Source organism: Populus alba, chromosome 17 (genome assembly GCF_005239225.2).
Source record: "Populus alba chromosome 17, ASM523922v2, whole genome shotgun sequence".
NCBI classification, from domain to species: Eukaryota; Viridiplantae; Streptophyta; class Magnoliopsida; order Malpighiales; family Salicaceae; genus Populus; species Populus alba.
The window spans coordinates 14,539,983-14,563,607 of record NC_133300.1 but is presented as its reverse complement, the minus strand read 5'-3'; the positions used below and the strand labels follow the sequence as shown (position 1 = coordinate 14,563,607).

Genomic DNA, 23,625 nt, shown 5'->3' with positions numbered 1-23,625 from the left:
GCAGATGTTCTTATCTTGTACAAACAGGACACCTTAAGCAAACCTGTGAACATTCCAAGATCTTTTTTTCAACTTCACAGCTTGCAATAGATTAATGAGGAAGCTTCGCCATTAATTAGTGCACGAGAAAGACAATCACTAGACATCGTATCCACAAAGCAATTGCTTGCTATTTTCTTCAATTATTAATCATCATAAAGTACATACAAATTTTATTGTTATACTCATCGGAAGCATGAGTAGAAAGAAAGAAGAAAGATTCAGACAGTCACCCTAAACGTAGAGCAAACTGATCCCACCCATCTTGGTGGAGCTCACATAGACGGACTGGTTCACCTTGCGCTCTATGGGTGGCTATTCAAATCGAAACCCACACAGACAGATAAAGAAGTGACCCCTTTGTCTCCTCTTCCTCGATCAACTACCACGTTTGCACCGATTGTAGTAAGTGCAAGGCCGAGTGTTAGGATTGATCGGTTTTGCACAGTTGCCATATATTTGTGCATTGCAAATCGGTTGTGGTTCTAAACTCCTATAGCCAATATAGCTACCCTGAGAGGCCTGTAGTCTCTGATGCACTTCAGATTCCATAGAGAACTCCTCTTCATTACCTTCACCGATTGTGGCATTGAAAATGGGACTCGAGTTGCTTTCAAGAAAGGCAGCTGTAGAAGCAGATGTGATCACAGAAACCAGCAGGATAGTTAAAGAGAGCCACCGGAGGAATTCGATACTTACGCTAGGCCTCATCTCTTTCTGTCTGTTCCCTTCTGTTACAGAGTTTGAAGAGCACTAAATAGGCGTCACTGCTAAGAAGGCTTCAAACTCTGGATATGGAGTGAAAGGCCAGCTTTTTTCCATTGACTTGCTTTTTTGTGAAGACTTGGGTCTTCACATGACTCTGATTTTGACATTGTGCGCACTAATTGCTTACAGTTGGCAAACTGGTTGGATAATGGTCCTTGCCAATTCAATCGTTTCCTCATTGTTCGTTTGCAACCATGAACATTTGTTTTAGTGTTTGATAGTGGTTTTTTATAATACTTTTTATTTAGAAAAATATTAAAATAATATTTTTTAAAATGTATTTTTAATATCAATAATGCAAACACTCATCACGCAGCGTTTTCCGAGGGACATCTAATAATTGTCGGAACCATGTGCGCGTCAAGTCCATGGGCCATCAGCTGATGCTAAGTTTTGAAAAAATTGCAATTATTTTTTGATGGGATCCTGCTAACAAACACTAGCATTTCTCTTACTTTTATGTAATTAAATGGTAGGGTATAGCAGTTGTTACAAAGGGACCATAGAAATGTCTTTTGAACTGGTGCTATTGGCATACCCATAAATCTATTGCCGTCACATTTTTGAAATGGAATGTCAAGGTTTTTTCTTCTCTAACAATGAAAGCTTTTTTTTTTTTTTTTTTTCGTTTATTAATATTCATAAATTAAGAGAAAATGTTGATTTTTCAATTGAATATACGTAAGGTGTGAATTTGCTATGCGTTTAGAGTACATGAAAGACTTATTTATATTAGGCTTTTTGAACTTTAAAACTAAATAAATTCTGCTTGAAGTTGAAAATATGTCATGATGACGTGATAACGTGATAAGCACTTTTTGAATAATTGAAGTGGATGGATGTTTTGTTAAGGATGACGTCAATACACACACACACACTATGAAGTTGACTCAAAGAATCAGGATTATAATCTGGATCTTCGTTAGTGAATTTATCCTCATCAAAACTTGATATTTCATACGAGGTTTCTTCGAGTGTTTCTTGTATTCTGCCTTTGACCTTGATGATGCTAAGGTTTGCTTGAATTCGATTTTAAGAGGTTAGAAATGTAAATTGTCTTTTTTAAGTTGGAGATGATAGGAATTCTTGTAGCTATGGAGTTTGTTGAGATTGTAGCAATAAGCTTGAGTTTCTCTGAATTGGATCCATCATTTGACTTTGATGTATCCCATGAGATCTGAAGAGTAACTATTATCTTTATTTACATCATGCATTGTAATGAAATTCCAAGATAGCATGAGACACCAAAGGTAGAGATGAAATTATACAAAGAAACGGGAATTGAATTCGAAGGCATTTTTACTATAAACAATTCCAATTATTGTGTGATTTTTTATGGGAGGATTTCACTTATAGAAGAAAAATATTTCCACCAATTGTTTGAGAACCAAGTTGGTAAATTTTTTGGACAAATGTTTTATCAAAATGGATGAACCATAAATGATCATGGTTTTAGAAAAAGAAAATCAAACCAAGCTCGTTGATAATCAAAATAATTATATCTTTGAGGTTAGTAGTTTCAAGAAAATCTTTCAAGGTGTAGGGACTTTGACTCAATTAAGTCTTGAAAGGTTAAAACCTTTTAAATTTGTATTTTTGAAAAAAATGGATTATTTACATCTTCATTATGAGTTACTTCAGCAGAGTTAATGTCAAACCAGAATAAACTCATAAAATTATCTTGTTTTCAATAGTTTTTCTATAATGAACTAAAATTGAAAGGGGAAGATATAAAAAATGATCTTATTTAGGTTTTCATTGTAAAATTATTTTTTAATTGGAAAAATATGAAGATTATAGTTTCTTGACTTGGAAGGTTTAATAAGTTAATTTTTTCAGGGAAGATTTGGAGGGTAATTAACACAAGTGGAAGCACAAGCAAATACACAATAACAAGTAACAAGTAGGGTATAAAAGTTGTTACAAGGGACCATATATATTGTGTTTTGAACTGGTGCTATTGGCATACCCATAAATCTATTGGAACAATATTTTGGAAATAAAATGTCAAAGTTTTTTTTTCTTCTTTAACATGAAAGCTTTCTTTTTTCCATTTATTAATATTCATAAACCAGAGAGAATGTAATTTTTCAATTGAATATATATAAGGTATGAATTTCCTATGCCTTTAGAATGCACCAGAGTGGTGGCCCGCGCAACACCACGGATCGGACCAAACATGTTTTTCAATATGAAAAATATCTTCAAGAGATAGTTGGGTTTTTAAAATAATAATAATAAAAATAGATAATGATGTTAAACCTTGATTAATTTTATAATATAATAAAAAATAACAAATAAATAAAAAATAATTACATGCAAAATTGGATTAACATACGAAACTCGTGACCTAACACATGAGATCAGGATAACCCTATAGGAATATGATACCAATAAAAATCAATTGTTGAAAAAGAACATAGAAAAAAAAAATCAAAGGCAATAAAATATTGAAGGATGAAATCAAAAAAAAAAGTTCAAATAAAAATAAATCAAAAAAATAAGAATCAAATCTAACATAAAACAAAACTAACTAAAATATTGAGAGATACAATTGAAAAAAATAATTCAATTAAGAGAAATATATAAAATATTGAGGGATGCAATTGAAAAGATAATTTAGTTAAGAGAATAATTAAAAATAAAAATAAAAATAATAGGGATCAAATCTAAAATGTAAAAATACCAAATGAGGATTAAATTGAAAGAAATTTTTAAATGCATGGATAATCTAAAATAAAGGAAATAACAATAAAAAGAAAAGGAATCAAATCTAAAAGAAAAATAAATTGAAGTGCTATGCAAAATCTAACTTTTTATTACCACATGAGCTCTCTAGAAATTGATCGGCAATATCGCAAGGATAAAAACACAATTATAAAAGCTAGAGTTTTTGGCTGTCAAACGATACCTCATGTGTTGTCTAAACAAAACAAAAGTACTAACGCGTGACCATATAAATTACATGTGCAACTGTTTTTTTTTATAAATAAATTAATATAATATATACCTAAATACTAAAGTGCATTTTATCAAACTTGATAATCACAAAAAAAAAAACAAAAGACAAAAACAAAACCCCTTGACCAAGGGCAAAGACAATTCAAATGCAAGGACACTTCAGTTTTTCACTGTGCATGTGAAAAGGAATACTTGAAAGTGACCCTCTCCACTAGTCCATTACTTTTTATTTAGAAGGATATAATGGTCATTTTACCATGAAAAAAATAAAAATATATCCTACTTCCAAAGCCAGCAAAATCATTATCTCACTATTCCAATCTACATTAACAATGAGTTTGGCTGTACAATAATAAACCTATACTAAAATGGGAGCTCTTTTAGTCTCTTCTAATGAAAGACTTATTTACAGGAGGCTTTTTTAACTTTAAATCTAATTAAATTATGCTTGAAGTTGAGAATATATCTTGGATAACGTGATATATACACTTTTTTAATAATTGAAGTGGCTGAATGTTTTGTCAAATATTATTGAATAATTAAAATAGGTGGATGTTTTATAAAGGATGACGTCCACATATACTAAAAGATTCTTTTATATCCATGTGTGTGTGTAACTCAGAAGATTAGGACCATAATTTGGATTTTCATTAGCGAATTCATCCTCGTGAGAACTTGATATTTCATACAAGGCTTTTTGGAGTTTTTTCTTGTGTTCTGACTTTGAGCTTGATGATCCAAGGCTTTCCTGAATTCGAATTTTAGAGGTGAGAATTGTAAATTGTCCTTCTTGAGATGGAGTTGATGGGGAATGCTTGCAGCTATGGAGTTTGATGAGATTGTAGCCGAGCATGCACAACTTGAGAACAAGCTTGAGTTTTTCTGAATTGGGTCCATCGTTTGACTTAGATTTTCCTCATGAGATCTAAAGAGTAACCAATATCTTCATCTACATCATTTATTATAATGAAGTCCCAAGATAGCATGGGACACCAAGGGTTGAGATGAAATAAAAAGAGGCATGAATTGAATTCAAAGTTATTTTTGTTGTCAACAATTCCTATCTTTATATGAATTTTTAGGGAGAATCTTACTTATTGAAGAAAAATATTACCACCAATTGTTTGAGAACTAAGTTGGAAAATTCTTTGGACAATGTTTTATCAAAATGGATGAATGATGAATGGTCATAGTTTTTTAGAAAAAAGAAATTAAACCAAGCTTGTTAATAATCAAAATTACTGATTGGTAGTTTTGAGAAAATCTTTCAAGGTGCAGGGGTTTTGATTCATGTCTTGAAAGGTTAAAACCTTTTAAATTTTATTTTTTTTTTTTTTAAAAAAACAGGATTGTTTACATCTTAATTATGAGTTATTTCAACAAAGTTAATGTCAACCAGAATAAACTTATAGAATTGTCTTGTTTTCAATATATTTTCTAAAATAAATTGAAATTGAGAGGGGGGGATATAAAGAATGATCTTATTTGGGTCTTCATTGTAAAAATTATTTTTTAATTGGACAAATATGAAGATAATAGTTTCTTGACTTGAAAGGGTTAATGCATTTTTTAGGGAGGATTTAGAGAGTAATTAACATAAGTGGAAGTACAAGCAAAAAACCAATAGCAAGAGAAAGAAAATTAATAGTTGAAATAGGATAGAGTAAAAGAATCCTAATTTATAGTTTTATTGATGAAGAGAAAAATCCACTATTTTTTTTTTTGCCCCTTTAAGATATTTAGAACTCTTTAAATAAGCTTAAAAACCAAACTAAACAAATTAAAAAAATCCCAAAATAAAGAAAAAGTAACAAAATTCCTAAACAAACTAAGAGAAATAAAATTATCATTCTCAATATTTAATTTCCTGAACTAGATAGAAAAAAATAAAATCACCATAAAAAAAAAATATTTTTCTAAACTAAATAGAAAATAATAATAATAACTAAGAAATTTTATTTTCATAAAAATCCTGGCATTAACAATAATGTTGTTGAAGGTGCATTTTAAGATTAAACAAACAAGGGTGTTTTGAGAGATTAAGAATAATTTAAGTGAGGTGCTTGGACTGAGTGATGTTGATTAAAGGATTCAAAATTGATTATTTGAGACAAAAACTAGCCTCACAATAGGAGGCAATACCCTCCTTAAAGTATCTTGAATGCTTGATGTTGTTGCTTGAATTGGTTTTAATGGTGTAAGAGTATTTGATTCTTTTGACTTCTTGACCGGGATGCTCATTTTGAGCCTAGTAAAGACTCTTTGACTTCTTTTATGAATTCAATCTTGTAAAAATATCTAAGATTTGTAAAAATATCTAAAACATAATTCAGGCATCTCATAAACCTTTAAAGCTGGGTTTTATCCTTGGTTTTTTCTACGGATTTATCAGTAAATTTTATTGATCTAGTGATTAGATTTATTGATTCTTGATACATGTCTAAAAATTATATTTTTTAATTAACATCTTTAAGGTTGAGACAACTAATCTATTTTGTTTGATAATATTGAGAAGCTTTTGTAAGTTGTCGAAATGTTTGGTTATTAATTTTAAAAATAAAAAGTCATCATCTATGTATATAATCATAAATTTTAAATACAGATTAAAGATGTCATTTATAATGGTCTGAAATTTTGAATGAGTAGTTCAAAAGGCATTAATTACATCTCATTTGTAATGAATAAATGTAACAATGAATGTTGTTTAGTAATGATTTTATTATTATTATTAAATTAGACTTGCTAGAATCCTGACCTTATGTCAGATTTTGAATATATTGAAGCATTTTAAAGTCTCATCTCTCTTATCGTGTATTGGATATCTAATATATTGAAGCACTTTGTTGAGGCTTGTAATTGATGACACGTCTTAGTGCACACTATATCATTAAACAGTTTTATTGACAAATTAATTTTGTCGGTGTAAGGCATGACATCTGTTGGTAAAATTATTACTGATGGTCTCATTGACAGAATTCGTCCGTCGATATACTAATCGCCGGTAATTCCCTATTTCATCGCTAATGCTGTCGGAATTAAAAAAACCAACCACCGCCGGTCTTATAAACGGTGACACGCTGCAAAAACAAAATTTCCCACGAGAACATTACCGACGGAATATATCCGTCTGCATTTTTAACAGTAATCACCAACGGAATATCCATCGGTGATGGTGGCATGGCGATAAATGTTTCAGAACCCTGTAAAATACCAACAAAAATATTCCGTCGGTAATAGTAATGGTAAACACTGACGAAATATGTTCGTCGGTGATTATGGCATGGGTGGTAATTGTTTGGCAACTCTCGGTAAGATACCGACGGCCAGGATCCGTCGGGAAAGCCGTCGGCATGTATTTATAATATATATAAAATAATTTATTAATAGTAAAAAAGCTTAATAAACAAATAAAATTGTATTAAACATTAAAAATATAAAAATAATGTTAAATAATATTCATCCAAATATTCATTACAAATTTAATGTGTTTAAAAAACAAAATTAAACTAGAATAGCGGCAGAGCTAGAGGAGGAGGTTGGTTGTTCCCGGGACCGTACGACAAAAAATGAGCTGCACATGTATCATCACTCATCCTTGATCATTACTCCATGACCATTTGACGGAGTTGATCATAATTCATCGAGAGTTGTTCATATTGTTGTTTTAAGGCCATGAACTCCTCAGACTGGGTGCTCGATGCTGAGGGAGAGCTCCTAACGATTGAGAGACTACGGGTTGATCGCAATTTTTCGATCATAGTGTTGGAAAGCCCGTGGACTCAATTTTTTTTCGGGACCATCAGACGATCTCACCTCCATCCACTAATCCGAATCGAAATCCGGATGGGTCGAAGGATCGTCCCCATATCTCTCCCTCAACCGTCTATTATAGGTTTCCTGAAAATTTTAAAAAAATCATCATATTCAATTCAAGAAAATAATAACTTACCAAATAAAAGGATTGAACGAACATACCACGAAATGCTGAGCACGGTTGTCCACAAACTATTGCACCCCTTTTTGGCGATCTTGACTCCGCACATGCATCTCTACAAACAGCTCCATTGGACCAGCTCACGTCCAAGAGCAGCTTATAAGGAAAAAATAGATTGCAAGTTAAATATATTTATAAGCAACGACAAATTAATTAACGATATATTTCATTAAAATTAATCTTACCATCCGCTTTGCATGTGCGCTGAACGGGACGGAGCCGCCGGTGTGCATGGTCACCAAACCATGAATTTACCAGTTTCGGTTGTGGGCGCCGAACTATGAGGGCCGTGAGAACCGCCTTTAAGGTCACGTGCTCAATATATGTCGTCCATATATCTCTCGAGATGAATGGCAGTTTGAATTCCCGTCAAACCGCTACCTCTTTCAATCCTTCAAGACCGTTATCCCTCGCATGTCTTTTTGATTTTTTTTTATTGAACCAACCAGTTTGACTCGGTTTTTTTTTGTTTGGCTAAGTTTTTTTTTTTTTCTGACTTGGCTCAGTTTTTTCAATTTAGGTTCAGTTTTTTCGGTTTTAGGCTTATAAACCTAACCGAACCAATCAGTTTTTTAAAAATTCTAATTGGTTTAATAAGTTTTTTTTTTACAATTCGGTTTTTTTCGGTTTTTTTTTTTCTGGTTCTCTCAGTTTAATCAGTTTTTTTATTTTCTTGCTTACCCTTACATATAGGTAGTGAAAGGGAAATTAAGAATTATACAGAATTGAACAAAAAAAATAGAAGGTCAATTTTTAAAATAGAATGCCCACTCCGGCGTAAAAAATGGAATATTAAAGGCAAATACATGTTGTTGGCAAAGTTCCAAGCCTTGGGTCCAGTTTCATGTAAACATCTAATGCACGTTATGAGGCAACAAATAAAGGCGGAAGAGAATAGACTAAAAAGAAATCTATAATGTTTAATCTATGATGAAATTTATTGGTCTAAGATGCTAAAAAATTAACATGTATTTAAACTTATGTGTTGTAACTCATTTTTGGGTCTTCACCTAAAACTACAAAAAAATTCAAAAAAAATACATTTATAAAAAAAAAATATAACAGAAAGAAAAAATGTCAGAGCGCCTTAAAAATGTTTAAAAATTGATTGAGGATGTGCAAAAAAATAAAAATTAAAATTTGACAGTATATCATTGACTGATGCGAGCCCTAATGATAAAGAAAATTCAATTTGAGGAAGAAAAATGCAAAATTAGAAGTTTATGGACTCAATTAAATTTTATTGAAGGTTTAATTGAATTTATAGAGGTTTTACTTGCAAAAACAATTGATTTTGGAGTTATTTTGGGCTTTAATTGGAAGAAATTAATTTTCTGGGGTCAAATTATAATTTTTGGAAGTTAATTTGGTCAAATCAGGGGCTTAATTGCATAAAAAATGAAGTTTAATGGCCAATTAGGGACTAAATTGAAGAAATCCGAGACCAAGGATGAAATTGTAAAACGCGAGAAATTTGAGGGCCTTCTTTGAAATCTGACGCATTTTGGCGCCTTTTTCTTTTAAATGAAACGGCGCGTTTTGACCAAAACGGCGTCGTTTCATTCACTGTTGCAAAAAAAAAAAAAAAAAAAACAGAAGCCCAAAACGGCGCCGTTTTGACGGCACTGTAGGTCTTCTTCTTCCCCTGGACGCGCGAGGCAGGGGAAGAAGAAGATTTTTCTTCTCCCTTTTCGCCTAACTTCTTTCCCCATTTCTACGCAATAAGACGCCCACCATTCGACGCCCACTTGCCTCCTTTTTATCCGTTGAACGGCTAGTGGAGGGGCGGCCAACAGTGGCCGCCCCACCACCATTGTCCCCCCTGTTTTTGCCTATAAAAACAGGGGAGGACCGAACAAAAGAAAAAAAAAAAAAGAGAGGGAGAAGTGGAAGGATTGAACGATAGAAAGAGAGTAGAGAGACGAGAGAAACAAAAGAAAAAAAAACAGAACAAAAGGAAGAAGAAAGAGAAGCGGCAGAGGAGGGAAGAAAAGAAAAAACAGAGAGAAAGAGGAAAAAGGAGGACCGCCGTTGGAACCACCGCGACAGCAGCACCGCCTCCGCCAGCAGAACCGCCTCGACGCCGCCCCAGGTACCCTCCTGCTCCCCGATCATTTTCTTCTCCTGCTGCCCCGGTTTGCACTTGCATGCAGAACGTGAATAATTCACGTTCTGCTGCAAAATGCAGCGTGGGCTGGTTACTGTGCTGATGCACAGTAACCAGCCCATTTAGGCCTGGGCTGGGCCGTTCAGCCCAGCCCCTGTAAACGGGTTTGGTTGGCCCAGCCCATGCATTTGGGCTGGGCCGGCCCAGATTTTTATTTATTTATTTATTTATTATTATTTTTTTTTTGTTATAATTTTTATATTTTATGTTTTTAAAAAAGGGCACATTTTCTTCTATCATTTTACACCGTTTTCGTAGCGTGGTACTGTTCATACGGTACTGTTCACCCGGCCCATAAAAAAAAGAAAAAATCAAAAATATTTGTTTCTTTTATAATTTTTTCGCGTAGTTTTTTATGTAATATCGGACAATATTTTTATGTCGTAAAATACAAATCCGGTACTGAAATACCCGGTTTTCGACTTTCAAGAATATAAAAAACAAATTAAAAAAAAAAATGTTTTTGTGCATACGGCCAAATGTCTCAAAAAAAAAATCATTTTGTATTTTTCATACAAAAAAAAAATCAATGTTTTTAGCATGCATTTTGGCTTTAATAACCAGTTTATTAAAGTCAAGAGAATATTGGCCAAAATTTCAAAAAAAAACAACAACAATTTTATTTTGTTTATCTTTTAATATCCGGGGTATGACATTATACGTAATACATATTCCGGATATTTAATTTAAATTTTTTTATATATATATTTTTTAGAACTTGGGATATGACATTACATGTAATGCGTATTCCGAACAATAAAATTAAAAACCACAAAACACGACCTTAGATGTTATCATACATTAAAACAATGCAGCCTACCTTAGGTAGGGCGTAGTTGGGGTGCTAATACCTTCCCTTTACGCAACCAGTCTCCGTACCTGATCTCTAAAGACCAGTTAAGGTTCCTAGTAACCAGAATACTAGGTGGCGACTCCCAATCCATTTTTTTACTTATAGAGACAAGAATTCCTTGTCTCTGACTATTTTCCAGAAATAAATATTTCTGATTTTTCCTTGAGGGTGGACGATCGCCGCGCCGCCGCACACGTGCGACATTATGTATATTATAATACCTTGAAAATGTAGAGTTGATCAAGTTCAGAATACGTGGACATGCTTTTTATAAACTCAAAACTAGTAAAGGTAAAACTCATATCGTATATAAAAAACTTAGATATTTCTCAATCATACCTAGAATGCAATGATATCATCATTCACAAGATTTTGTGGATGTTTTATTATATGATAACATCAAAATATATTGAAAGATTATGTATATATCATTATGAATAGTGGAGATATGATACAATTAAATGAGAATTTTATATAACTAGATAAAAATCTGAAATAAAAAAACTATGTGGATGATCTAATATATATTTTTATATACCATTCAGACATTCTAGATCTAAAAAAAGGTCTTGTCGTGTCAAATTAGATGAACATCTTAGGACCGTGTCTTTTATTAGATTGTTAGATCTCCCGAAATTAGGTATCAAACCTGAATATTGTTATTTAGGTTATTTTTTTTTTTAATTTTTTCCAAGGTTTTTTTTTTGGATTTATTATTTACTTTGATTTTTTATTTTTATTTTTATTTCTTTTTTGTATTTCTAGTTGTTTTCTAATAGATGTAGGGCTTTTTTGATCTATTTACAGGTCTTATAAACCTTTTTAAAAGATAAACTTAATAGGTTTATTTTTAGATAAATAAATCATAAATTTGTGTTTCACACATATATAATTTTTTTTTGTTCATTAAATTTTATTGTGTTTTATGTATTGTTACTATTCTTATAGGTCTCTGCTGCATCAACCATGCTTTGAGTTGGCTAATTGTTATTTTTTTATTTCATATTAAGTATAAACAGGTAGTGAAAGGGAAATTAAGAATTATACAGAATTGAACAAAAAAATAAAAGTTCAATTTTAAAATAGTATGCCCACTCCGGCGTGAAAAATGGAATATTTCACATCTAATGCACGTTGTGAGGCAACAAATAAAGTGGACCAATTGGAAATGAGAGAAGTGACCTTTGAAAGGCATCAAAGACTTCCAAGTCGTTGGCATTATGCAATCAATAAGTCAACATTAAGAAATCCCAAGTTGTTGCCTTTGAAATGTCTAATGCACGTTATGAGGCAACAAATAGAGTGGACCCATTGGAAATGCAAGAAGACCTTTGACAGGTCGTCTGTGCTGTGTAGCAGTGACCTTTGAAAGACATCAAAGACTTCCAAGTCGTTGGCATTATGCAATCAATAATTCATCATTAAAAAAATTGGTAACTTTCTGGAAATGAGACGTGAGATTTTTCGTCCTTAACATGTGGACCTTTGTTTATTGATTTTCATAAATTTAGATATCACTAATAAATTCACGTTGTTTTATCTTATTAATTTATACATTCATTTTAATTCTTATTTAATATTTATTTTTCTTATTTTCTCTACAATATCACTTGATAAGTTGGCAAGGATAATGATGTCCAATATATTTCGGAGATTAATAACATGAAATATTATTTATAGATTATTTTAAAGTTAAGAAAAAATAGACCAACTTCTTGTATTTTATTTGAATCTGTCAAATAAGGATTTTGAAAATCAAATCTTGTTCTTATATGTACAATAAAATTTGGTTTTAACATATTGATTAAACATATTATGGTAGGGAGTAAGGAACAAATTTTTTTGGGAAAAAAGTAAGCTTTTTTTGTTTTGTAAATAAAGAGTTGGTTGCATAGAGAGAATCTTCTCGGTCTATTGATTTCCTTTCATCCAAGTGAACCCAATTTTGAATCAGATAAGCTTGAGCATCCCTAACTTCTTAATTACTAAGCACTTGTTCATATATATTGTTAGCTTGAAAGAGTGGTGATGTTGCGGCTGAGTGGCCAAATAACATGAAAAATTGGTTCAAATTAATGCTGAATATGCAGAGTGCTGCAATAAAATCATTCTATCACACACTCTAATTATCACTACCAAAATTATTCAAACAAGCAATGCATATATGCATCGATAGGTATTTCAGCTATAAACCTTTGTCTTGAGGCCTATACTAACTTAACATGCTAACTAGCTTGCTTCTCATCGCCCCTTTGGGTTCATGATCTCGGAGAACACAGCACCAGACATCATTTTCTCCGACTCGTTGCTCAGAAAACTCTGTTCGTCGCTGCTGCTTGTTGTTGCCATTTCCAAAATGCGGGAATTCACAACTAGTTCACCGCCAGTACTAAACAAATCACTACTGTCATCGATTGAGGAGCCTTTCAGAGGAGTCTCCATGTCAACTTCTTTCTCAGTTTGAGCTCCTATGACATACTCTTCCGCGCTCTCTAAGCTGAGCCGGGAGAGCATCTCAATGTCTGTCCTGAACTCGGTTGCACCCTGCCGTGCACATTAAGACTGTGTCTCTTATCAGAATCTTCTAGAATTAGAAATCAAGCCAAGATGATGTTGTTTAGGTCAATTTTGTTATTTTTTTCTAGGTTTTTTGGGATTTATTATTTAATTTGGTTTTTTATTTTATTTTTCTTTGTGCTTTTGGATTTCTAGTTTTTTTCTAGTAGATGTAGGGTTTTTTTTTAATCTATTTATAGGTCTTGTAAACATCTAAAAAAAATAAATTTTATTAGTTTTATTTTCAGATAAATAAATTATGAATTTATGGTTTATATGTGGATTCTTTTTCCATGCTTAAATTTATTCTTATAGGTCTCGCCAGCGTCAACCATGCTTTGAGTTGGATAATTGTTAATTTTTATTTCATATTAAGAATAAATAGGTAGTGAAAGGGAAATTAAGAATTATGCAGAATTGAACAAAAAAAAAAAGGTCAATTTTAAAAATAGGATGCCCTCTCCGGCGTGGAAACTGGAATAGGAAAGGCAAATACATGTTGTTGGCAAAGTTCCAAGCCTTTGGGCCCAGTTTCATGTAAACATCTAATGCACGTTATGAGGCAACAAATAGAGTGGACCAATTGGAAATGGAAGAAGTGACCTTTGACAGGTCGTCTCGTCTGTGCTGTGTAGCAGTGACCTTTGAAAGGCATCAAAGACTTCCGAGTCGTTGGCGTTATGCAATCAATAGTTTGGTAACGTTTAAGACATCATAATCAGACTTCTGTATATTTCCTTAGATTTTCTTTTTTAAAAAAACAAATTATGAATAAAATATTGGAAACGTTCTGTAGGAAATGAAACGTCAGATTTTTCATCCTTAACATGTGGACCTTTCTTTATTGATTTTCATAAATTTAGATATAACTAGTAAATTCACGTTGTTTTATCTTATTAATTTATACATTCATTTTAATTCTTATTTAATATTTGTTTTTCTTATTTTCTCTACAATACACTTGATAAGTTGGCAAGGATAATGATATCCAATATATTTCGGAAATTAATAACATGAAAGTCTTACAATGTTGTTTATCAATTTACTATTTTACTAATACCATATATCTATACAATAAATATATTTTCTATTTTTTTTATTGTGTGTAAAGAAAATTTTATGATGCTAGTGATATTTTATTAGTTATTTCTTGAGTTGACCTTGAAAAAAAAATTTAATAGGAAAAAAAAAATAGAACTCATAACTTATAAAAAATAATAATAATTAATATTTCCATTTAATATATATATATATATGGGATTTATATTAATTGACTTTATTATTTTTTCACTGGTGAAATATTCTTTATAGATTATTTTAAAGTTCAGAAAAATAGATCAACTTCTTGTATTTTATTTGAATCTGTCAAATAAGGATTTTGAAAATCAAATGATGTTTTTTATATGTACAATAAAATTTGGTTTTAACATATTGAGTAAGGAACAAATTTTTTTGGGAAAAAAAGTAAGCTTTTTTGTTTTGTAAATAAAGAGTTGGTTGCATAGAGAGAATCTTCTCAGTCTATTGATTTCCTTTCATCCAAGTGAACCGAATTTTGAATCAGATAAGCTTGAGCATCCCTAACTTCTTAATTACTAAGCATGCACTTGTTCATATATATTGCTAGCTTGAAAGAGTGGTGATTTTGCGGCTGAGTGGCCAAATAACATGAAAAATTGGTTCCAATTAATGCTGAATAAGCAGAGCACTGCAATAAAATCATTCTATCAGACACTCTGATTATCAATACCAAAATTATTCAAACAAGCAATGCATATATGCATCGATAGGTATTTCAGCTATAAACCTTTGTCTTGAGGCCTATACTAACTTAACATGCTAACTAGCTTGCTTCTCATCGCCCCTTCGGATTCACGATCTCGGAGAACACAGAACCAGACATCATTTTCTCCGACTCGTTGCGTGGAAAACTCTGTCCGTCGCTTCTGCTTGTTATTGCCATTTCCAAAATGCGGGAATTCACAACTAGTTCACTGCCAGTACTAAACAAATCACTGCTGTCATCGATTGTGGAGCCTTTCAGAGGAGTCTCCATGTTAACTTCTTTCTCAGTTTGAGCCACTTTGACATTCTCTTCCGCGCTCTCTTGCAGTTGTAATGCAAACTCAAGGCCCCAAACCACATCGGTCATCGATGGCCTTTCGATTCCATTCTCGAGCAAGCATCTCACTGCAACATCAACAAATTTTTCCAGACAATCTGGTGAGATCTTTCCATCCAGATACGGATCAATGATTTCATTAATCGTTCCGTTGCTGTGGCTTTGTCTAGCCAACTCTGCTAGACTTGCTGGCACTGCTAATCGGTTTATTGGTGGTCTAGCACACAATACCTCGAACAACACAACCCCAAATGAATAGACATCAGATTTTTCTGTCAATTGCTGGCGTTGACAATATTCGGGATCCAAGTACCCTATGCTACCTTTCACAACGGTGCTCACGTGGCCCTTCGATGTGCTCGTAGGGCCTGTTTTGGACAATCCGAAATCCGAAACTTTGGCCACCCATTTCTCATCCAGCAAGATATTTGTTGTCTTCACATCACGATGAATGACAGTGTGCTTGGCACCTGTGTGAAGGTAATCCAACCCACGGGCAGCACCGATGCAAATCTCTAGGCGCTGAGTCCATGAAAGTGGAGGATTATCAGTTCTGTAGAGATGATCACGAAGCGTCCCCCGAGCCATATAATCATACACCAGGATCATCTCATTATTATCATTACAGTAACCAATTAGAGAAACCAAATGGCGGAATCTAAGCTGGGAGAGCATCTCGATCTCTGTCCTGAACTCGGTTGCACCCTGCTGTGAACTTGGATTCAATCGCTTGATCGCAGCACGATTGACTCCACCATCAAATAATCCTTTGTACACGTTACCAAAGCCACCAACACCAATAATGAATGAATTGTCGAAGTTGTTTGTAGCTGCTATGATCTCAACTAGCGAGAAACGGTAGCATCGATCAGAAGGTAGAGATGGCCTATGGGTCTTTGTTGAATTTCTTGAAGAGGAAACAAGAGTGCCTAAGTTTGAAGCTGCATCACCAGAAACCAAGTCCTTGAATTTTTGGACTCTTTTCCGGAAAATCAAGAAAAATAGGACAGAGACGACAACAATGCCCGAAACAGCAGCACCAATAATGGCGACTGTTCTTCTTAGACCATGATTTGGCTTTGTTGATGTCGGGCTAGGAGGAGTATTACTAATGGGTCTATCCTGATATACACCAGGATTTGGTCCGGAAAGACTGTCTGTTTTGCTCAATTTGAAGATTTCAGCTCCATTCAACATTGCATCAAAGGCATTAGTAGACTGAATAGGGTGCAATGCAATCGACAAATTCTGTATTCCGTCGTTTCCTCCGGCATCCATCATCACTACGTAATCTTTGTGTATGGGAACCCCATATCCATCAGCCCAAGAGATTACATCGGCGTAACGCTCTGCCGTTTGATTACCGACATATATTTTAAAGACTAGATCGCCTTTTTGCAATATAATCGGAATAAACTGAGAGAAATGAAGCCTAACAAGATAGGTGAATGTGGAGTGGACCGGAAACTCCCAAGTCATATTGTATTTCTTATTTACAGTAGCATTGGCCCCCATGGTCCTAGCAGTTCGATAGAGTACGTCAGGTGCAGCATAGCGAGTGTGGTTATTATACTGAAGTTGAATAGTGTCATTATATACCAAAGCGCTTGGTCGAGCATCCGTCAAGTAATCGACATCGGGTAACCAACTTCGAAACATGCCATTGTCGTTGGGCGGTGTGATCTCTCCCCCACCCGCATTTACTCGGTACATGGTCTCTAAAGCAGTTTCGTTTTGAAGGGGAAGATAGACCTCCTGGTCAAAATCATACAGCCCTCGGTCATCTCCTGCAGTGTAATAAAGATTGGTGGGCATGGATACGATTTCAATCCCGTTGATGAAAGCATATGCATCAGCTACATGAGGGCTCGGCGTGAACGTTATGCTCAGATTTTTCTGCTCATCTTCAACATTTAAGATGAATTCTCTGGCGTAACTTCGTTCACCACGAGGGTCAGTGTAATGTATGCCACTGAAGTTGCTAAGTAAGGTATAGCGACCGGATGTGACAGAAAAAGATGCTTTAGACCTGTTGAAACCAGTGAAGGAAGCTGGATTAAAATGGAGGCGAACAAACTTAGGTCCCGTTGTATTGACACGAAACGTGTAGGTGAATTGGGAGAGAGAGACGCGAGCAGAATAATAAGGTGCAAAGCTAGTGGAGGCAACTTTTTCTGTGGGATTTGTTAAGGAGCTGTCTTGATCTAGAAGGGCCACTTTTGAGTTGATGTCTGCAGTCCAGTGCCTACCGTTTCCAGAACTGTCGTAGGATGAACCACAATCAAGCGCTATGCTATCGAGAGGGACGTAAGGTGGTGGTAAATCCCCAGTTACAAGGATGGTGAGATGGAGGAACATGAAGGAGAGGTGCAGATGTGTTAATAAAGTTAAGTTTGTGAGAGAGAGATATTTGCTGCTGCTGCTGCTCCTCATTTTGTTTCTGGCCAGAGGAGGAGAGATGAACAAATCGAGAGGAGAAGCTACTTTTAATTATATGCTTAGAGGTGTAAATTCAAGTCATGCGGAAGTTGATTGATTCTAATTTTTCTATTACCCATTCATCTATTATCGCTATTGCTTTCTTTTTTTTTTTGGTCAACACCTCTTTTATCAATATATTTAATTACAAAGTTGAAATGTAAAGACCAATACGGCAACGTCTAACACATGAAAACTCTCCTATTATTTGTTCGATACATAACATATTTTATATTTAAAAATTATATGTATAATAGTTAATTATGTATCTATTAATTGTTAAATAATCTTATATCATGTATTTTTTTTAAAAAAATTATACCAACTATCTAACTTATATCATATAATATAATATATAACAACCCCATTTTCAAAGCCGAGTTTTTTTAATTTTTTATTCATCGGAGTAATTAATAAATTAACTAGAAGTATTAACTACTGGAAATTCAGTTACATCCACAAACTATTTACAAAAAAAAAAAAAAAAGAAGGAAGAAGAAGTTAATTCTTCATTACATGATATAACCTAGTCTATTCTAATGTCATTAAATTACATAAACAAAAGATGAGCCTGAAAACATATTTACTATACAAGATGTAATTAAATTATAGAATAATGAATCCAACAATTTTGTATGTTATTTAAGATTATATAAGGATAAAAATCGTTTTCAACATAGTAATTCTCAATAATTTCATAAGAACTATTTAATCTTGATTAATTTATTAATTTTTTATTTCCAATTATCTTTAATTTTGTTGATTGTCAAACATATTAATACTACTTGTTTCCAATCTTGAAAGTAGTCGATTCAATTTAATTTTTCCATTTGACAATAACTATTCGTTTCCATAATTAGAACTAGTTAATTTAATTTTTCTCCATCATCAAATATACATCACTAATCTTTATTATGAAAACTAGTCAATCACAGATCTTTTTTAGTTTTTCACAATCAATCTATTAAGAACTTATGATAAAATTAAAGAAATTATAACATCGTATTATCAAGAATTTGACATGATTAATTAACAAAGATATAATGCACCTAACTGAAGTCTGTACTAGAGTGAAAACTCCTTATTGTTATACTGAACTCGCGACCTCTCCTATGTCATAGGAGTAACTCATCACATATAATTTGATTTTTTATGAAAATATTATTCAACTCTCAATCTAAACTTAAATTCCAAACCATGGTAAGAAACACAACAATTCTTTTCATGTTCAATATTCTCATGTCATTTCATAACCACTAACATACCAATGCCATTGGATTTTTTTTCCATAATTTATTCTTAACAATCACAATAATACATTTCCTTATACAAAATCATACATCAATTTAAATTCTGTCTTCTTCCTCCTCCTTTTGGTGTTCATTTGGCCGAACGTCATCTAATAAAAAAGAGGGTGTTCGTTTTCTTTTCTCATCAATTTTCTTATCTCTCATTGTATCAATAACATGACATGGGTCTACTCATTTGATTAGTCTAATCCAAAATAAAGCCCTTATTTGGTTAAAACTTCCTCTTAAAATGACTTGTCTTATTTGACATCATCTACCCATACAACAATGCATTCTCTTTACCCTTAATTAGTTCCTTTAATTAATACTATGGTTGCTATACCTATCCAACTCTTTAAATCTCATCTTTCTTAACTTCATTTTGACCGAAACATGTCTAAGGTAAAGCACTAAGGTTTTTCTTCACTATCTTCCCTCTATTCACCATTAATAAAATCTTCTTCCAAGCAAATACACATATTCATATGCTTACATACTTCTATTTGAAACCATCAACAATATTTATTCTCATATCATCAGTAAGCTATTTCTACATCATCACTTTTATTTATCAAGAGTTATTCCTAAACCAAGAAATTTTCCTTTGGAATCTACCCTATGGCCGAACCACCAAGTTCAATTTCTTCCAAGTTCTTTCATTCCAAGCACTTCATTTTCTCACCATAATCTCACGTTTAAAATTTGTAAGCTCTCTATTTTCTGAGAAATAAAGACACTTAGCTTGTGTATAAGAATAGCTCTCTTATTATGTTTAGAAAATAACTCAAAACTAAACACCACAAGCTTTCGTTGTGATCATTGTTACAACTCAACAATGATATTTATATCTTACTAGCACAGCTTTCCTATTTCTATTAGAACTAGATAACTCCTAATTCTATTAGTATTACATCAGGCCTATCTTATCCTAACCACTCTTGTTTAGGATATCTTGGGCTTTCTGTAATGTTGAAGCTTATCCAACAAGCTCAAGATCCAAGAATACATAACACCTTAGAAAATTCATTTTTAATCATTTATTTCTCTTGTGAGTGCTAGTTCAAGCTCTAAACATTGAAGATTACAATTCAATTTCTATTCCTCCTTCATGCTCAAAGGTGGCCGACCCTATGTTTAGGTTTCCTCTTGATATACTTTAATTTTCTTTGTTATTCACTTGAGTTTTTGTTCCTTCTTTGCTAATTACTTCTATTTGTTTCATTAGATTCCATAAATCAGCATATACCAAAAAACCCCTAGTTCTTCACATTTAAGGGGGTTTCATCCCTTCCAACAATATTCAATCAAAACAAAGATGAAAACAAGAAAGATTTTCTTACCACTTGAATTTGAACAAGATTTAAGGATGTTTCTTTAACGATTTGTTCTTCTTCTTACTCTTCTTAACTTGGTTCTCTTCCAATTGTTTCTTCTCTAACCGAACTTCTCTATGTCTACACCTCTAAATGGTGGTTTCCATCCTCACACAGTCACACTCACTTATTATTCTTTCAAGCATCATTTTTTAGGGACATGCAAGAGGTATGATGAAGAAAATGCAAGAAAGAGGAAGGTGGACACTATTAAGGAAGGGAAGAATCATACCTCCTCTTAAATGACCCTAGGCCATGTTTTATTTTATTCCAACTTGTATTTTAATATTTTTACATTATTAAAGGATGAAATTCTTTATTTTTTTTATCCTAATATTTGGTATAGTTTTTATTATCTATAATTATTCATTCGATACACATGAATATTTATTTTATTATAAAAAATAGTATACTTCCATTAAAATTAACATCAATTGGAAATAGTATGCACGCAAAATTTTTTAGTGGCACAAACAAAATAAAATAAAAAAATTAATTTAATAAAAAAAATAAAAGAATTAGAAAAACCTATCATTGGTTTAAGATCCGAAACCTAATACTTACAATACCAAACAAAATATAAAACTACAAATTATAAGCAAATAGCATGCAAGAGATATGACACCTATAAGTTAAAATAGCCACCCGTTTTCCTCATAGCCATTGGCCTTTTATTGCTGGCTTGTTTATATTTCTATGCACACAAGAAATGGTTAACTTAATTAGAGCTAGCTTCATTATTGACCAAATCGGTTTCTTATGGCTTTTTATATGAAAATAAATTATGATACTATTAGTATATTTGTCATTCTTAACCCCATAATAATAATAATAATAATAATAATAATAATAATTTACAATGAAAATAACTAAAAAACTAATAAAATATTCCATATCCCGTATTAGCCTTAATAAATCATCTTTTATGCATATAATGCACATAAAGATCATATCAATTGAGTTGAGAACCTTTTAAATATGTTATTGGGCGCATGAGGTACATGTCCAAAGACGTCTTCAATCTGCGCTTCAAGCATGTGCACAGCTGGGACGTCAGGGAGAGGCAGTCTGATGATACTAGCTTTAAGAGGTTTTTTTTGAAAAATAACAACTTTATTTTATTTTAAATTATTTTCTTATATCTTTAAAAAAACATTTCCGTATTAACCAGACCACTATTGAAGTTTCAATATTTAGAATTGTTTTTTTTAGAATAATAGAAGTAATAGCAATATATACTTCTATTTGAAACCATCAACAATATTTATTCTCGTATCATCAATAAAGCTATTTCACATCATCACTTCCATTTATCAAGAGTTATTCCTAAACCATCAACAATATTCATTCTCATATCAGGTTGTATTTCTATTAATTTTAGTTATTAATTTTTATTTCTATTAATTTTTTTTATTAATATTTTTTGAGCCTTATTTGTTTTCAATTTGATTTTTATTTAACATTTATTTCATTTTATTTCATTTAATTTTTTAAATCAATTTGATACTCATTCTTTTAATTATTATTTTTTTTCAATTTTATCCCTCATCATTTCATTTTATTTAATTTTTATATGCAATTTTGATCTTCATTCTTTGATTGTTTTTTTCATCATTTTCTTATTTTATTTTAATTTTCAATTTAGTCCCTTGTTATTTTTTTCATTTAATTTTTATGCCAAATTTGGTCATTTTTTTATTACTATTTGTTTTGTTTATCAAATTTTTTATAATTAGAAATTTTACTTAGTATTTTTTTAGGTTTTGTCTTCCATGGTTTAATCCTGGTCTCATGACACAGGTCACTAGTTTCGAGAATTAGCCCAATTTAATTTTGATTTTTTATTCTCTTTTCTTAAAATTGATTATTTTTCAATTTTATCATTTAATTTTAGGTTATTAAGCCTTGAGTTTCATGATTGTTTTCACTTTTTTTTTGTCTTATCCTAGGTCATAGATTTATTGTGTGAACCCAGGTTCATTCAAGTTTTTTTATTTAATTTTTTGATATCAAGTCATTAGGTATTGAGCTTTATGATTTTTTCCACATTCTTTTATGTGGGTTTATTTCGATCTCATATCACAAGTTTTTGATTTTTTTATGGCTTTTTTAATTTTATTTTTTATTTAATCATTTGAAATTACATTATTGGGCCTTAAGTTTTGTGATTTTTTTCATTTTTTTAATGGGATTATCCAGAGTCACAAGTTTGTCAAGTTAACTCGGCTTGACTTTGAGTTTTTTAATATTCCTTTTATTTTACTTCGGTCTTTTTTTTAGGTCCTTTTTATTTTAAATAATTTTTTTTATACAAATCACATTCTGTAGGTTGCGAGTTAGCTAAGCGAACTTCAACTAACTCAATCACACTGTTTTTTTTTTAAATGATTTTTTGTTTCAATTTAATTCTTTAACATTAGATTGTTGAACCATGATCTTAGTGATTTTTTCCACTTTCCTTTATATGAGGTTGATTCGAGTCACGAGTTAGTCAAGTTAACCTGGGTGGACTTAATTGTTTTCTTGACTTTTTATTTATTGATTTAACTTTGAAATTTTTTTAATTCTTAAAAAAAACTATTTTTTATTTCTATCTCATATCAAGGGTAACGGGTAGTTGGGTGAGCCCGAGCTGACTCATGTTTTTTCTTTGATGTTTCTACTTTTAAATTTTATTTTTCTAGTTTCATCTTTTGATATTAGGTTATTGAGTTTTGAGTTTTTTTTTTCTCTTTTTTTTTTTATAAGGTTATCATAATTTTTTATAATGGATTATAGGTTAGTCAAGTTAACTTGACTTAACTTAGGTTATCATCATGGGACCAAATTCTTTTATTTTTCAACACACACACACACATCTCTCTCTTCCTCTCTCTCTTTATATATATATATATAATATATATATATATATATATATATATATAGAGAGAGAGAGAGAGAGAGAGAGAGATTATTAAAGGGATCTAGTAATTAAAGGTTCTGAGTATTGAGATAAATATATTATACAATTAAATGAAAATTTTAT

The 23,625-nt window shown here is 32.0% G+C and overlaps 1 protein-coding gene across 2 annotated transcripts; it reads right to left on the bottom strand.

Annotated features, from left to right (window-relative positions):
- Positions 1 to 12,832: 12,832 nt before the first annotated feature.
- LOC118042698 (receptor-like protein kinase FERONIA) lies at positions 12,833 to 20,824 on the bottom strand. 2 transcript variants are annotated; one of them, XM_035050416.2, is made up of 2 exons: positions 15,376 to 18,164; positions 12,833 to 13,205 (listed from the first exon to the last, which is right to left on the bottom strand). In XM_035050416.2, the coding sequence occupies exons 1-2, from the start codon at positions 17,891 to 17,893 to the stop codon at positions 13,024 to 13,026; spliced, it is 2,700 nt and encodes an 899-aa protein (XP_034906307.1). In that variant the 5' UTR covers positions 17,894 to 18,164; the 3' UTR covers positions 12,833 to 13,023. The 2 variants fall into 2 exon arrangements, with proteins under 2 accessions (XP_034906307.1, XP_073261912.1); XM_073405811.1 differs by lacking the exon at positions 12,833 to 13,205 and adding an exon at positions 20,568 to 20,824 and having other exon boundaries at positions 15,003 to 17,489.
- Positions 20,825 to 23,625: the final 2,801 nt, after the last annotated feature.